The sequence below is a fragment of the Podarcis vaucheri genome, assembly GCF_965113315.1.
Source record: "Podarcis vaucheri genome assembly, chromosome: 8".
In the NCBI taxonomy this organism is placed as follows: domain Eukaryota; kingdom Metazoa; phylum Chordata; class Lepidosauria; order Squamata; family Lacertidae; genus Podarcis; species Podarcis vaucheri.
This window is the reverse complement of record NC_138766.1, coordinates 40,056,803-40,071,858: the sequence shown is the minus strand read 5'-3', so window position 1 is coordinate 40,071,858 and position 15,056 is coordinate 40,056,803. Positions and strand designations below refer to the sequence as shown.

Sequence of the window (15,056 nt, the reverse complement as noted above, 5' to 3'; positions counted from 1 at the left end):
AAATAAACTGAAATGACCGCTCCCCGCTTGAAATGGGGGGCGCCCTTTGCGTGGACGCGTGCAGCCCCTAGATCTGGAGCGGCTCCAACAGCATAGGCTTGGCTTTGCCTTCCCTCAGGTGGGATACCTGGAGGTCTCCACCTACCTCAGTCAGTTGTCCAATCCCACCTGGGGGAAGCGTTGCCAAGGAGACCAGGCCAGGTAGGAGAGGGATTACCTGCCCACACAATAGAGGCAGGATCTTACCTAGGAATCCACACTTGGCTCCAGACTGAAATGCATTTCGACCTTATTCAGGGCTATTGCACAAACCAATGCATTATGGAAATTTTACAGCCTAACTCCGCCTTAGATCCCACTAGTCTTAAAATAGTCTCTTTAAGTGAATCAGATGGTATAGAAGGATTTTTTTTCTTCTTCCAATCGCTCTTCCTGCTTTGCTCTGGGAGCAGCTTACATTCATCCCAGATTTTAATTATCAAATTCTTTGAAACGTTACCCAGGGATGTTGGGGAAATGAGATTTTATTTTATGTTAAGTTGATCCACAATTAGGTTAGCTTGAAGAAGTTGATTAACAGTGAATCCTGTGCATGTTTACTTTGAAGTAAGTCCCATTAACTTCAGTGGAGCTCCCTGCACAGTAAATGTGTGCAATTCTGTACTCATTTACCTGGAAGTAAGCCCATTTGAACTCGGTAGGACACACTTCTGTGTAAACATATAGGATTGCGCAATAAGGCTACACTCCTATACACACTTACCTGGCTAGGAGTAAGATAACTGAAAATTAACATTTACTTCCTAGGAGACATATATATGCTTGCACTATAACATTTGGTACAGCCCATCTGACTTCAGTAGTCTTGAAGCACATGAAATTTAAGTTTTATGAATTTAAGTATTATGAGCTATAGATGGAACATTAGAGCTGCAATCCTATATACACTTACCTGGGAATAAGTCCCACTGAACTCCATATGGCTTACTCCTGAATATGTATGAACCAGATTACACTGCATGTCTATAAACCACAAAACATGGCCTACTTCTGTAACATGGCAGCTACTTCTGAAATAGTCTACAAATCTGTATTTCTGATTTTAGAAGGAGATGACATTACAGTGTTAAGTGCACTTAAGATGACTGATTACAGGGGACTTAAGTGTGTCCAAAATCTGTCTGCTTTAAACAATGAAAACAAAACTATAACTTCATTATCTGCAGCATGATTCATTTATGAAAAAGATAACAGTATCAGTGTGGATATCAACAAATAATGCTTAACATCACTGTAATTCTACAATATTTGCAAGTTTTTTCTTGCACAAGCTCTGTATACCACTCTCAGTATATAAATAATATGGGGAAATAAGGAGAGGAGCCTAACAGCTTGTTCAAAATTACAAAGGTCACCATAAGCATTAGAAATCCATTTTAGCCAGCCCATCCAGTGGGTACAGTTCAGAGGAATGTAACTTCAGAGTAATCCCCACAGTGTCTTTCCCCTATGGCTCATGAACATGGGCATCATTGCAGGTGTGGAGAATGGCAAGATAGCACCCATTGCTCATATCCCCATCCTGTCTTCCCCCTCCATTCTGCAAACTCACAGCAAAGCCAAGGCGCTATGGATGGGGATTTGGGTTGTATGCCTGGGTTCCTCATTTGCATAGCTGTCAACTTTTCCCTTTTCTTGCGAGGAATCCTATTCGGAATAAGGGAATTTCCCTTTAAAAAAGGGAAACGCTGACAGCTATTCTCATTTGCCATAAGACCTGATGCATGTATCACCAAGTGTGTATATCAAGGGTAGAAAATCCAGGTTCATTGATGCCATTTGGGGATTCTTTCATGTTCAGGTACTGTACCTGTGGAGAATTGGATTTTTAAAAAAATCCTACTTGGCTATTTCATGTTTTGGTCTCACTCTGTATGAAAGAAACACCATTAAGGTTTTTTTGGGGTTTTTTAAGACTTGAATCATTTGACATCCTGATAAAGCCTTACGTTCTTGGAAAGATGTGAAGAGCATCTGGAATCGGCTGCTTCGGCTGCCTTCATCTGCCCACATGCGGATTACTCCAAGACCTGTGCGCAGCATCACATCATTAGCAACAGTGCTGCAAAACTTAGCTTTTAAATCCTCCACTGAGCTACTTCCATCATAGACAGCCACAAAATTCCTTTTGCATTCATTAGAATTCTGCATTTCATAGTCCAAGAACCGTAAATATATCTACAAAACAAAAAAACAGTGAATATGACAGTGTAAACCATCATTGGAACAAGAGGCATTTCAGCAACATTATTTCCCTTTAGAAAAAAAATCCACAAATCCACTGGTGTGTAATCAAACACTGGCTGTGTTTATGCTCTGGGGAAAGTTCAGGATTATTAATGGAACTGAGCAATATTTTTTTAAAAGTAATTTCCATTGGGATGACTATTCTCCCTCTAAATATGCATACGGTCAGCACATGCATGAGCATCACCTGCTGACTGTCACATCAAGTAATTACTTGCATGTGTGAATCAGCCATAACAGCAACAACAAAAATCAAAATGGAAGGCTTTCTGTATTACTGAATCTGGAGCAGAAAGCTCAAAAGCTTTTTACTGTACTTTTAAAAAAATTGTGGTTTTTGCACTCTGAGAAAAAGAACCAGGAATACAATTGCAATTTCATCCCTTTATTCATGGGGAAAGTATAAGATCTAAGGTTTGAGAACCCAGGAATCCTTTGGAAATAAGACATTGGTTTTCCTTTCATATTTCCTCAAGCAGGGTGGATTCTAAAGGGTTAAAAAAGCACCTTGTTGTTAACATCTCTGTAATTTCTGATGTAGTGAAACATCAAAGCTGTTCCACTGACATAACTTAATTATTTCGTACATTTTATATATTATGAACAGTTTCTGAATTCAGTTCACAGAATAAGAAAATCATTACAAATCAAAACAGAAATAACAAGTAAGCAACTATAAGACTGAACAGGTGAGCACTTAAAAACAGCAGGTTAAAACAATTAAAGCTGCAATCTTACATACACTTACCTGGAAGTAAATCCCATTTAATTCAATGGGACTTACTTTAGATTGTGCTCCAAAACTGAAAACTTTAGAAGTGTTGGTTGGAAGATTCTTATTTCTTAAAGATTAGCATCAAAAGATAGCAAAGAGAAGAGAAAATTCATAAACAGGGCACTACAATAAAAATGTCTTCTCTCCATTTTCCACCCACCTCACCTCAGAAGGCAGGGCATGTGGAGTACAACCTTGTTTGATGACCTGACACAAGCAGTTTGATGTGGGAAGAACAGACATTCTTCCAGGTACACAGGCCCAAGCTGTAAACAGCTTGAAGGTAAAAACCAAAGCTCTTGAGTTGTATTCAAAAATAGACAAACAGTGCAGGAGTTATGCAAACAGATGCATTTGAATAAAATTTACTGCCTTCTACCATTTTTAAAGCCAAGTTTCAAAGCAATCTGTCAGGCTCCAGCAGAAGGCTATTGAGAAGGGCTGCAGGGCTGCTACACTTATGAAGCAAACTTTGTATCTACTCTCCTTGAACTGTTTCTATCCCAGATCTTATTAGAAGAACTTGTAACAAAGTACTGGGACCTGAGTTTGCTTATTTCCTCCTCCCTACCAGTCCATTTTATGTTTGTGTCATGCTGCTTTGGGTGTGTTTTTGTTATTGTCGAAGAGCCAGTTTAAACAAAAAAACAAAAAACTTTAAATAAATAAAGAAATTTATAAAACAATCCTACAATGTACATAATTTGTACAAATTAAATATCAGATTTCCTGCATTCAGCTGTATCATTTTATAGTAAAATAAACTATATATTATTGTTTTAAAACAATATATTATTGTTTTAGCAAATTTGCTTTAACTGTTATTCAGAGTTGTCATACATCTGCATGGTATGGTGTTTTTTTAAAAAAATGCAAATGTACATGGAACCAATTGACACAGAATAATCAGTAAATTGTATGACCAAAACAAAAGAAAGGAAAAGAAAGGGTGGAAAGAATGTGATCATTTGTTTCTATGGAGTATAGATCAGGCATAGGCAAACTTGGCCCTCCAGATGTTTTGGGACTGCAACTCCCATCATCCCTGACCACTGGTCCTGTTAGCTAGGGATGATGGGAGTTGTAGTCCCAAAACATCTGGAGGGCTGAGTTTGCCTACGCCTGTCTTATATCCTGTGTCTGCTTTTGATTATTTAGAGGGGTGTGCCAATGAAATGTATGAGACTTCCACATATTTCAGAGAGGATACCAATGTAAGGAAATGTAGAAGCAGGCGCTAGGCAAAAGAGAAAGATGAGGGGGTTGAGAGAGAAGGGGACAGAGGAGGAGTTCCAAAGGCAGAAAGACTTTCACTTTTCCTTTGCTCACAGGAATTTCATCCAGTTACCTACTTAGATCTAGCAGAGCAGAGATTTGTCCAAGAGCCCCACTGCAGTTAGCTATGCAGAAATCAGAACTTTCTTTCTCTTGTCTAAGCTTGACACACTCCCTGTGCTGCACTACACTGGGCCCTGCAGCGTGAGCTGGAGTCTTTCCAGCTGACTTCAGCGCAGTATGTTATGTAGCACAGACCCAAAGGATGAAAACTTCCTTCTCACAAAGTCATTTGAACTAAACTAAGCTATGCCCACGCCCAGTTTGTCTTCTAATGGTGACTATCAGATGCAAAATTTAAGACACTTGACCTTCAGCCTATCCGTAACTGAACTGTGGCAACTATTTTAGGGGTGGGGGAATCTACTGCATATATGTTGATGCATCTCTGAGATGATATGTGTATAAGCAGGAAAAGAGAAAGGTAAGCAAATAGGAATATAGGGAGTTGACCTAGACAGAGTAAGGTCTTTGGTCCATCTAGCTCAGTATGGTCTGCATTGATTGGCAGAGGTTTTCTATGGTATTCAGACAAAAATCTTTCCCAATCTTCCTAAAGACGTTTGGGTCTGCTACAGCTTTTTCCAAAAAGGGAGGCCTCTCCCTCAGTGTCCCTTCTTCAAGGAGCCAGAAGGCCTATGCATAAAAGGAGCTATCATGATAAATTTCACTCCCTAATTTACACTTTTCTTTTGGTTAGATTGATTAATTAATTGGGGTCATTGCTCATCAGTCTTCAACTTCTTTTATACTAATTTTTAAAAGCAGTTTAGTACCTAATTTGATAGCCATGTCACTACCCCAGATGTACATCCTGTTTTTCCTCCTATATTCATCTGAAATCTTCATTAATGTTTGGCCAACTTTGCTTTGTAATGACAATTCCCAAAGTGTATTTCATCTCAGCCTAGGGGGTACGAAATTAAGTCACCGATAGATAGACAACAGCACAGCTATACAGATGAGGTATGTTTTATTACCCAAAGTTCCTGACTTGCAACCTTAGTCTCAAGTCGCTAGACTAAGCTTTTACCCCATGGCTGCTGGAGATAACACTAGTAAGCATGACAGAGAGGATTATGTTGCAAACAAACTGGTGTTAAGGGAATCCTACTCCTGAACAATCTAGCTAGCTTTAGAAAAGCAGCATAAGCTGATCAAACTCTTACTTGTGTTGCTCTGTAAAAATGGAACACTTTGCTTTAATCCACAAGCTCTTTAGCCTCCCCAGCATTATAATAGATAGAGCAGTATTTATTCTGCATATCACACATTACTAATCAAGTGCAATTGACTCAAGATTTCAAGCAGTATTATTTGAAAATATTTTCTTTCAAAAAATAGATTATTTTCTAATAAAGCTTGTGCAGTGGAGAAAATCCTAACCACTTTAATCATTTGTCCTTTTCATGCATTTGTGGCAAACACACAGAATCCACAGCAATTGCTTATCTTCCACTAGGTGTGCATAAGCATGTGTGTGCGCACGCACCCTCTCACCCAGGTATAATGATTTTTTTAAAAATGTAGAACTGGAAAGGGGTGGACAGACTAACCTATGTATCATGTCAGATTTACTGTCTTTTGCTCAACCATAGGCCTGCTCCCTCCCTTTTAGCACTCTCTCTCCAAAAGAACACATGAAAAAGCTATGTGTGAATTGTACACATTTGTACTCATGTATTATGCTTAGATTGTTTCTTGCACAATATTTAATTTATTCTGCTGGTTAAATTATGGTTTGTTTGTTTTTTGTCTTACTTGAATTTATTAGTATGTTGTGAATTACTCTCACACCCCACAACTTCCACCACAATTCCCACTGGTTTTTTTGTTTTGTTTTTTATAATAAGCCCACTTTGGACTAAAAATGGGTGAGAGATTTTATTCAAATTTGAAGCTGAATCTATCAAATTTGCACTGTCTGAAACAACATGAGAACTAAAACACAGCCATCCTTCAAAATTCACACTTATCTGAACTTTGTGGTGTGGGTCTCCAACTAAACAATGCTTTAAAATAGGTGTAAATTAGGAGGAATGTGCATAAAAGGAATATATTGGTGGAAATAACATACTACACTACATTGTATTTGGATAATTTGCTTTAAAATCAAAACTGAAAACAAAAATTGTTTATTAGGAGGAATTCACACTAAAATTTTGAAGAATTTTCACAGGATTTTTTTTATGTTGCAAACAGCTTCAGAAATGTGGAGAACTAGATTTAAGATTGGAAGAATTGGAAATGGAGAACCAACTGTGGAAAGGTGGCATGCAAATAATCTAAATCAATCAGTACCTCAGGTTTATTATTATTAAAATTATATTTTTTATGTTCCATTTCAGTGGGTCACACAGCCTCTGCACAAGCAAAGCAGGATTACGAAAGCCCAATAAACAGGTCTTCTGGAGGCACGCTTGATTATTCCAAGTGGTGATTTCACAGAGAGAACCTATTGCAACAGGATATTAAAACATGATGTTTCCTCTTACTTCCAGAAGTTAAAGTGCAAATGTACTCTCCCCTCCACCTAAACTTCCTCCCTGAATCTGCACCCTCACTAGGCTTTTTCTTTTGATAGAAGCCCTAATTCAGAACTGTGTAATTCATGGCAGGATTCAGCCACTTGAGACTACCTACTGTTAACCAAGCTGAAACAATCAGAGAAGAAGCTGTGTTCGTCTGTTGCTGCAACAGCGAATATTTTGTGCTTCTGCTTCAAAAAGAGCACTACTATTTTATAAGCCTGCATTTGTGCATTTGGCATTGCAAATGCTATCTTATAAAACATAATTGTGTGACAGAAGGGAAAGAAACAATCATCGCATATTATGTTTTCATACTTCTGCTTGAAAATTTCATTGAAAACCTCTCTCCAAACCATCAATTCCATGTTGTTTTGGCTAAAATAAATGAAACGTTCTGGAGCTGAATGCTGGTACTGCTTGAGCTTTGGTATGTCACTGCTAAATGCCAGTGCCATTAGCAACAAAAGTGATAAAGCATCACTGCAGCTGCAGCACATATAATTTATAGCCCCTGGTCACATTATGGTTTAAATTATTGTCTTGTCACATTTATGATATAGTCTCATCATAATAATGAAAAAAGCAATGTAGGCTGAATTGGAGTTTATTATTTAAAATAAAATAAAAAAATTGAACACAATAAAAAGCCCTGACTGCATACATCAAGAGAAAAGAATCACTGCAAAGGGTGAATAACATATAACTTCTGTAACAGTAAGATCATAATTTCTTTATAGCAAATCACTTTTGATGAATTCTCTTTCTTCATCAGTCACTGAAGGTTTGTTCTGACAACAAGATTGATTGGGCAGGTCAAGAAACCATCAGAAGACTCAGCCAATATCCTAGAAAAGCTCATTGAATTTTTTCCATTCTTTCATCCAAAGCAGAAAACTACATTTGGGCTGAGAAAAACATATCCACTCATATGGTTATAAATCTTCCCACAAAGAACTTAATAGTTGTATGTTTTGAGAAACAAATAGCTTCATGTCTAATTGGAATAATCAGTGTTTAAATTCCAAAAGAGAGATGGTAAAATTTACATATGCCAAACAGACACATGTTTTCTGGCTTGGAAGTCTTGTCTGCTAATCTAGTCAGTATTTGGACCATCTATATTTGACTAGGAGAGGGCAAGAATGGGAAACGAGTAACAGAGATTAATGCTGAAGACTTGCTATCTGTAGAGAGACTTGCTCCTGCTGCATTTTTATAATAATAATAATAATAATAATAATAATAATAATAATAATAATAATTTATTATTTATACCCCGCCCATCTGGCTGGGCCTCCCCAGCCACTCTGGGCGGCTTCCATAAAAACCAAAAATACAATAAAATATCACACGTTAAAAACTTCCCTGAACAGGGCTGCCTTAAGATGTCTCCTGAATGTCAGGTAGTTGTTTATCGCCTTGACATCTGCTGGAAGGGTGTTCCACAGGGCGGGCGCCACTACCGAGAAGGCCCTCTGCCTGGTTCCCTGTAGCTTTGCTTCTCGCAATGAGGGAACCGCCAGAAGGCCCTCGGTGCTGGACCTCAGCGTCCGGGCAGAATGATGGGGGTGGAGACGCTCCTTCAGGTATACTGGACCGAGGCCGTTTAGGGCTTTAAAGGTCAGCACCAACACTTTGAATTGTGCTCGGAAACGTACTGGGAGCCAATGCAGGTCTTTCAAGACCGGTGTTATATGGTCTCGGCGGCCGCTCCCAGTCACCAGTCTAGCTGCCGCATTCTGGATTAGTTGTAGTTTCCGAGTCACCTTCAAAGGTAGCCCCACGTAGAGTGCATTGCAGTAGTCCAAGCGGGAGATAACCAGAGCATGCACCACTCTCGCGAGACAGTCCGCAGGCAGATAGGGTCTCAGCCTACGTACCAGATGGAGCTGGTAAACAGCTGCCCTGGACACAGATTTGACCTGTGCCTCCATGGACAGCTGTGAGTCCAAAATGACTCCCAGGCTGCGCACCTGGTCCTTCAGGGGCACAGTTACCCCATTCAGGACCAGGGAATCCTCCACACCTGCCCGCCTTCTGTCCCCCAAGAACAGTACTTCTGTCTTGTCAGGATTCAACCTCAATCTGTTAGCCGCCATCCATCCTCCAACCGCCTCCAGACACTCACACAGGACCTTCACCGCCTTCACTGGTTCTGATTTAAAAGAGAGGTAGAGCTGGGTATCATCCGCATACTGATGAACACCCAGCCCAAACCTCCTGATGATCTCTCCCAGCGGCCGCATGTAGATGTTGAAAAGCATGGGGGAGAGGACAGAACCCTGAGGCACCCCACAAGTGAGAGCCCAGGGGTCTGAACACTCATCCCCCACCACCACTTTCTGAACACGGCCCAGGAGGAAGGAGCGGAACCACTGTATAACAGTGCCCCCAGCTCCCAGCCCCTCAAGACGGTCCAGAAGGATGCTATGGTCGATGGTATCGAACGCCGCTGAGAGATCCAGCAGAACTAGGAAACAGCTCTCACCTTTGTCCCTAGCCCGCCGGAGATCATCAACCAGTGCGACCAAGGCAGTTTCAGTCCCATGATGAGGCCTGAATCCCGACTGGAAGGGATCCAAATGGTCCGCTTCTTCCAGGCGTGCCTGGAGTTGTTCGGCAACCGCTCGCTCAATCACCTTGCCCAGGAATGGAAGATTTGAGACTGGGCGATAGTTGGCCATCGTGGCCGCATCTAGAGATGGTTTTTTAAGAAGCGGTTTAATAACCGCCTCTTTCAGCGGGTCTGGGAAGGCCCCCTCACGGAGGGAAGCATTCACCACCCCACGAAGCCCATCGCCCAGCCCTTCCCGGCTTGCTTTTATTAGCCAGGATGGGCAAGGATCCAGGAGACAGGTGGTTGGTTTCACTCGTCCAAGCAGCCTGTCCACATCCTCGGAGGCAACAGATTGGAATTGATCCCACTCAACTTGACCAGACAGAACTCTTGCACTCTCCCGCCCCGGCCCTGCTCCCACGGTGGAGTCTACTTCTTCCCGAATCTGAGCGGTTTTATCTGCAAAAAAACTTTGCAAAATCATTGCAGGAGAACATGTGGCCCGTACTGGGCCCCGATGTTGCAGGTGGTTCCGCTAAATTGTGAACCACCTGAAAAAGTCTCCTGCTGCTGTTTTCTGCAGATGCAATAGAGGCGGTGAAGAAATTCTTCTTCGCCGTTGCTATCGCCACTTGGTAGGCTCGACGTTGAGCTCTAACCTGTGTCCGGTCAGATTCGGAATGAGTTCTCCGCCACCGGCGCTCTAGCCGTCTCAACGATTGTTTCATTGCCCTCAGATCCGTGGAAAACCACGGGGCTGTCCGGGCTCCATGCAATCGGAGAGGGCGCTTCGGAGCCAAACAGTCAATAGCCCTGGTTAACTCCACATTCCAGCGGGCCACCAGGGAATCAGCTGAAAGGCCATCAACATGGGATAAAGCATCCCCTACCACTCTCTGGAAACCATTTGGATCCATTAAGTGGCGGGGGCGGACCATCCGAATTTATCAATACTTTCCCCTGATTTTTATATATATATATATTGATGATGATGTTGTTGAAGAAGAAGAAGAACCGCATCACAAAACTCAGAGAAGTGTGATTTTCAATGGAAAAGCTGCCTTTTAGTTTGCATAGTATTCCAGGAAGGACAAATAATTTTTCTCTCCTGTCTCTAATTAAAACTAGCAGAATTGGTGTGGCCAGGTGGGGATTTTAAGCTAAGCTGCCCTGATCAGAGTATCTGAAGCATCTTAATGGTTAAGGGTTGTTTATCTGGCTTACTCTCATTGCCAGCTGGTTGGAAGAGATATTGAGAAAGGAGCTATTCTCAGGTCCTGGGGGCTTTATGACATCTACAGATCTATGGCTGTTGAGCCAGGATGAGATGGATCAGTCAGGTGCGTCCTCAGCACACCTTTAACATGAGCAAGTGGGGAAAGATATGGATCGTTTAATTTACTGATCTAGCACTGTGAGCCAGAGTGAAGTTGCCCATATAAGGGAGGTTAAGTTTGCAGGAAGGTGCACTGCACTGCTGGTTAGATATGGCCAACATGCTGTTTCTCATTACAAAACCTTAGCGATGTGCATTCCATGAATGAGCCATCTGCCATGAGGTGATGGGGGAAATAGCGGCTGCATCAGATCTACCCATATTCACTTATCAGTAGCAGCAAGCTTCAGACCACAAAAGCCAGCCAGTAGATCCTGGAGTCTCTTTACCAATAAAACCCAAGTGTTAAGAAGAATTGAAGTAGCATAATGGCATAATGTGCCTTCCAGGGCAGTGTTGACATACATAGCCAAGGTTACTTTAATCAGGTGTCAACCAATGAAATCCTGAAAATGTGTCCAAATCAGAAGTCCTCACTTGCATTTTGTTCACTTTTAACTTCTTAGGATCGCCTGCAAGGATCACCCTTGTTCTACCTCAAATTCTCTTCATTTGTTTGCTGTATGTGCACTCTTTTTCCTCTTGTTTATGTGGTGTGTGTTTTTAAAAGAAAAATGTCATTTGTGAGCAAGTGCAGCTATACATACCAATAATTCTGAGCAATATATAAAAAAAGCAAGGACTGAGCCTGAGAGGAGAAAGAACTACATGTCTCTCTTCAAAGCTTAGATCAGGCATAGGCAAACTCAGCCCTCCAGATATTTTGGGACTACAATTCCCAACATCCCTGACCACTGGTCCTGTTAGCTAGGGATCATGGGAGCTGTAGTCACAAAACATCTGGAGGGCCGAATTTGCCTATGGCTGGCTTAGATGCAACTTCTCCTTTGCAAAAGGACCAGAAGCCCACAATTCTATTGGAGTTGCAGTGGGCAGGAGCAGTGTGCTTAACTCTTTGTTCATAAACAATCTCTCCAGCTCTCCACCCCCCCCTAGGGAGCACAGGCCTAGAATCCATGATGGGAAGAAAGTGGCTGGGAGAGAGATGAAAGAAAAACTCTGGATGAGGGCTTTCCCTTCTGCCTGTTGCTCACCTGATGGAAAGTTCCACCTGTGTGAAGCAGCCGCTGCCACAGGGCTTTGAAAACACACAGTGAGTGGAGGAATAGTATATAGTTCTGCCCTGAAATATCTCCTCCTGATTGTGGAGACAACAACAACAACAAAAGTCCTACACTTCGTCCCCAAAGGAGTTAACTGAGGAAGATGCACTAGCGAGTGCTTATTTAATAAAGTACAGACAGCCAGGCAGAGAAACTTGGGCTACACTAACAAGCATTCAGTACAAAAATAAAGAAAAATTTACTTCTACATAAAGGCAGAGAAAAGGGGAGCTATTTTTATATGAGCAATGTGGAGGGGGGGATGTGGGGGGACGACCCATGGTACTATGGCATGGCTCCAACAAAAGCTTTAGCTCTGTTTTCATTATTTCCAGAGAAATAAACAAAAGAAGGCCCCCAGGCCTTGGTGCATCCTGCTTACTAGACCCTCAATTTTATTATAGATATTCAGGGCAGGTTTACCTATTCAGCCTTGTCAGCAGAAGCCCTGTGAAAGGACTTCCACTTGTGCATTGTTGCCTTCCCCCCTCCTCTCCTCTGCATTCCCTAAATTTGCTGGGTGGGGGAGAAGAAGCCCCAGAACACTGTGAGAAAGGAGGGAGTATCGATCCATTTGGCAAGCTGTAATGCAGATGGACTGATTGGAATGGCTCGATGTTGAATTCCAGTGTGTGTGTGTGTGTGTGTGTTTCGGCTCTTCCAGAACAATTAAAACTACTGGCATTGCAATCTACAGGTGAAGATTTCCAATCAAAATAACTAGAATCAGGCGAAATAAAGACCCCCAAAGTATATTTAAAATCAGCCTACCATAGTACAATTTATTTTGCACCACCTAGAGAACTTTGTGATAGGTGGTGGCATACGAATGTCACAATAAATAAACAAAAGCACAACACCTGACTAATTAATCTCCATTTTCCATATAGTATGCCATCACACGACTACATAAGAATTTTAACTTATGATAAAATATATATAAGACTGATAGAAAATAATGTTACTGATTTGCGCTTCCACATTATCAGACCTATGGATGTCTACTTAAAAGTAAACGCATTAAGGAGAATGTGACTTATTCCTAACTACACATGCATAGGATTGCAGCCTTACAGGGCAATCATATACAAGTTTCCTCAAAAGTAAATCCTCTTGACTGAGACTGCAATCTCATGCCTCTTAGCTCAGAGTAAGCTCTATTAAAATATATGAAATTTACTTTTGTGTAGATATGTATAGGATTTTTTTGTTAACCTTTTTAAATTTATTACCATTGTTCCAGTTGATTAAATAAAGGCAGAGACAGAACTGAAAAATCAATAAAGTCCAGAATCCTTTTTCTTTTTGCCTTTTACTAGACATGTTCCGGATTTGAGATTTTAAAGTGGAAAAGCCTGTGATAAAAGTGGAACTGCATATTTTAAAAGAGGGTTTTGTGTTTACTATTACATTATAAAAAATGGATCTGAGTGGTAGAAACAGACAAAGTGAGATACAGAGATTAGACTTGTTGCAAAGGCAAGCACACTCGTATCTACTACAATCTTTTTAAATGGTAGACACATGTCCTTGGTGCTAGACAATATAAATATTTTCAATAGTTAAAATAAGGTGGTGGGACATTTAGCTGTGCAATTGTACACACTGGCTGTAAAACAATAACAATGAAAGTTCACAAAAGGATGAGGTACACGTGGTCTGGTCTGCAACATAGCTCGATACTCTGAAGCACATACGTCTCTACCACAACACACTCACAGACAAATTTCGCAGCACCAGGGCCACCCAAGACATATTGTTACTTGAGGTGAACCACCAAATAAATGGCAGCTCCATATGCTAGGGAAGAAGGAGTGAGTGAAGATCTACATCAGGAACAAGGTAGGAATAAATATATTCATTGGCATCTGCTGCCCCTGTGGATCCTGTCACCTGAGGCACTTGTCGCCCTGGTCTCATGGATGGGCCAGCCCTGCACAGCACTACCAAGCACAATTAACTGAGCTACCTACAAATCAGAAAGTCCTTGGTTTGAGTCACATTTTTCCCTTTAACTTATCAGGTGATCTTTGGCAAACCACTGTATATCATCCTCAGCTCCCCACGTGTGCTTTGGGAATAACATGAGTGATCTGCCTTGCATGACTGTTGGAAGAGTTACAGGAAACTGATTATGAAGTGCTTTGAATATTTTCTAGTGTTACAGAAATGATAGCCATCAAGGCTAGAAGCCATTGATTATGTTCTGCCTCCACCGTCAGAGGCAAGTATCCTACTGGATATCAGCTTCTGGAAACCACAGGAGAGGAGAATGCCCTTGTGGTCACGTCCCATAGGCATCTGGTTGGGCACTGTGAGAACAGGACTAGATGGACCATGGGTTTGATCCAGCAGGCTCTTATTATGTTCTAATAATAAGCATTCTTTGTCCCAGTGATAAAATGTTACTCTTTAAGTCCTGGAAAAATGAGGTATAGAAGAATGAATTCCTTGCAAGAAATTGGGGGGGGGGAGGAAAAGGAAAAAGTGCATTTGCTGTGCTGTGAACAAAGTAGAAGGACCCGCCTAAATCTAAAACATCCCTTTAGCTCAAAATGACCAATTTATTATACAGCCCAAATCATGCTTTAGAACACGTGACGGTTATTATTCTGTGTGGTGACAAATTGCTTTTCTGTCTTATAAAGGAAAATAACAGTTTACAGGTTCAATAGTGCAAGTCATATTAAGCAAAGCCTGTCTGTACAAAGTAATAAATGTTGTATTAGTAAAGCCACTTCTTTAAATTAAGTCCCCAAATCAGAGAATGGAACAAGACTGACCTTGGATCTTGGTGGTGCTCGGATGTACCATTTACAATCAACTGCCTCGGTGTCCGAAGCTTTCCCTTCTTTCCCAATTTGCACAGATTCCACAATTCCTTCAGATCCTCCCATCTCAAACTCACAAACTGAGTAATAACAATAACAACAACAAAATCAAACCCAATAAAGAAGGTGGAGGGGAAAGGAAATATATATTTATATATAGATATAGATATATATCTCTCAATTAAAATTTGAAGACTTCCAAGTGTTATGAAACACTGAAC

General features: G+C 41.2%; 1 protein-coding gene across 3 annotated transcripts in view; it reads right to left on the bottom strand.

Annotated features, from left to right (window-relative positions):
* Positions 1-15,056, bottom strand: part of NETO1 (neuropilin and tolloid like 1) — a 116,566-nt gene that overhangs the window by 26,007 nt on the left and 75,503 nt on the right. For 2 of the 3 annotated variants that reach the window (XR_014222805.1, XM_082235266.1), the window contains exons 6-7: positions 14,788-14,915; positions 2,010-2,238 (exon numbers count right to left, since the gene is read on the bottom strand). Coding sequence is in view for 2 of the 3 variants with exons in the window: in XM_082235266.1 (XP_082091392.1) it covers positions 2,010-2,238; positions 14,788-14,915 (357 nt within the window). In the remaining variant the exon portion in view is untranslated. Of the gene's footprint in view, positions 1-2,009; positions 2,239-14,787; positions 14,916-15,056 lie in introns of those variants that run through there. The other variant, XM_082235267.1, reaches the window with a different exon arrangement.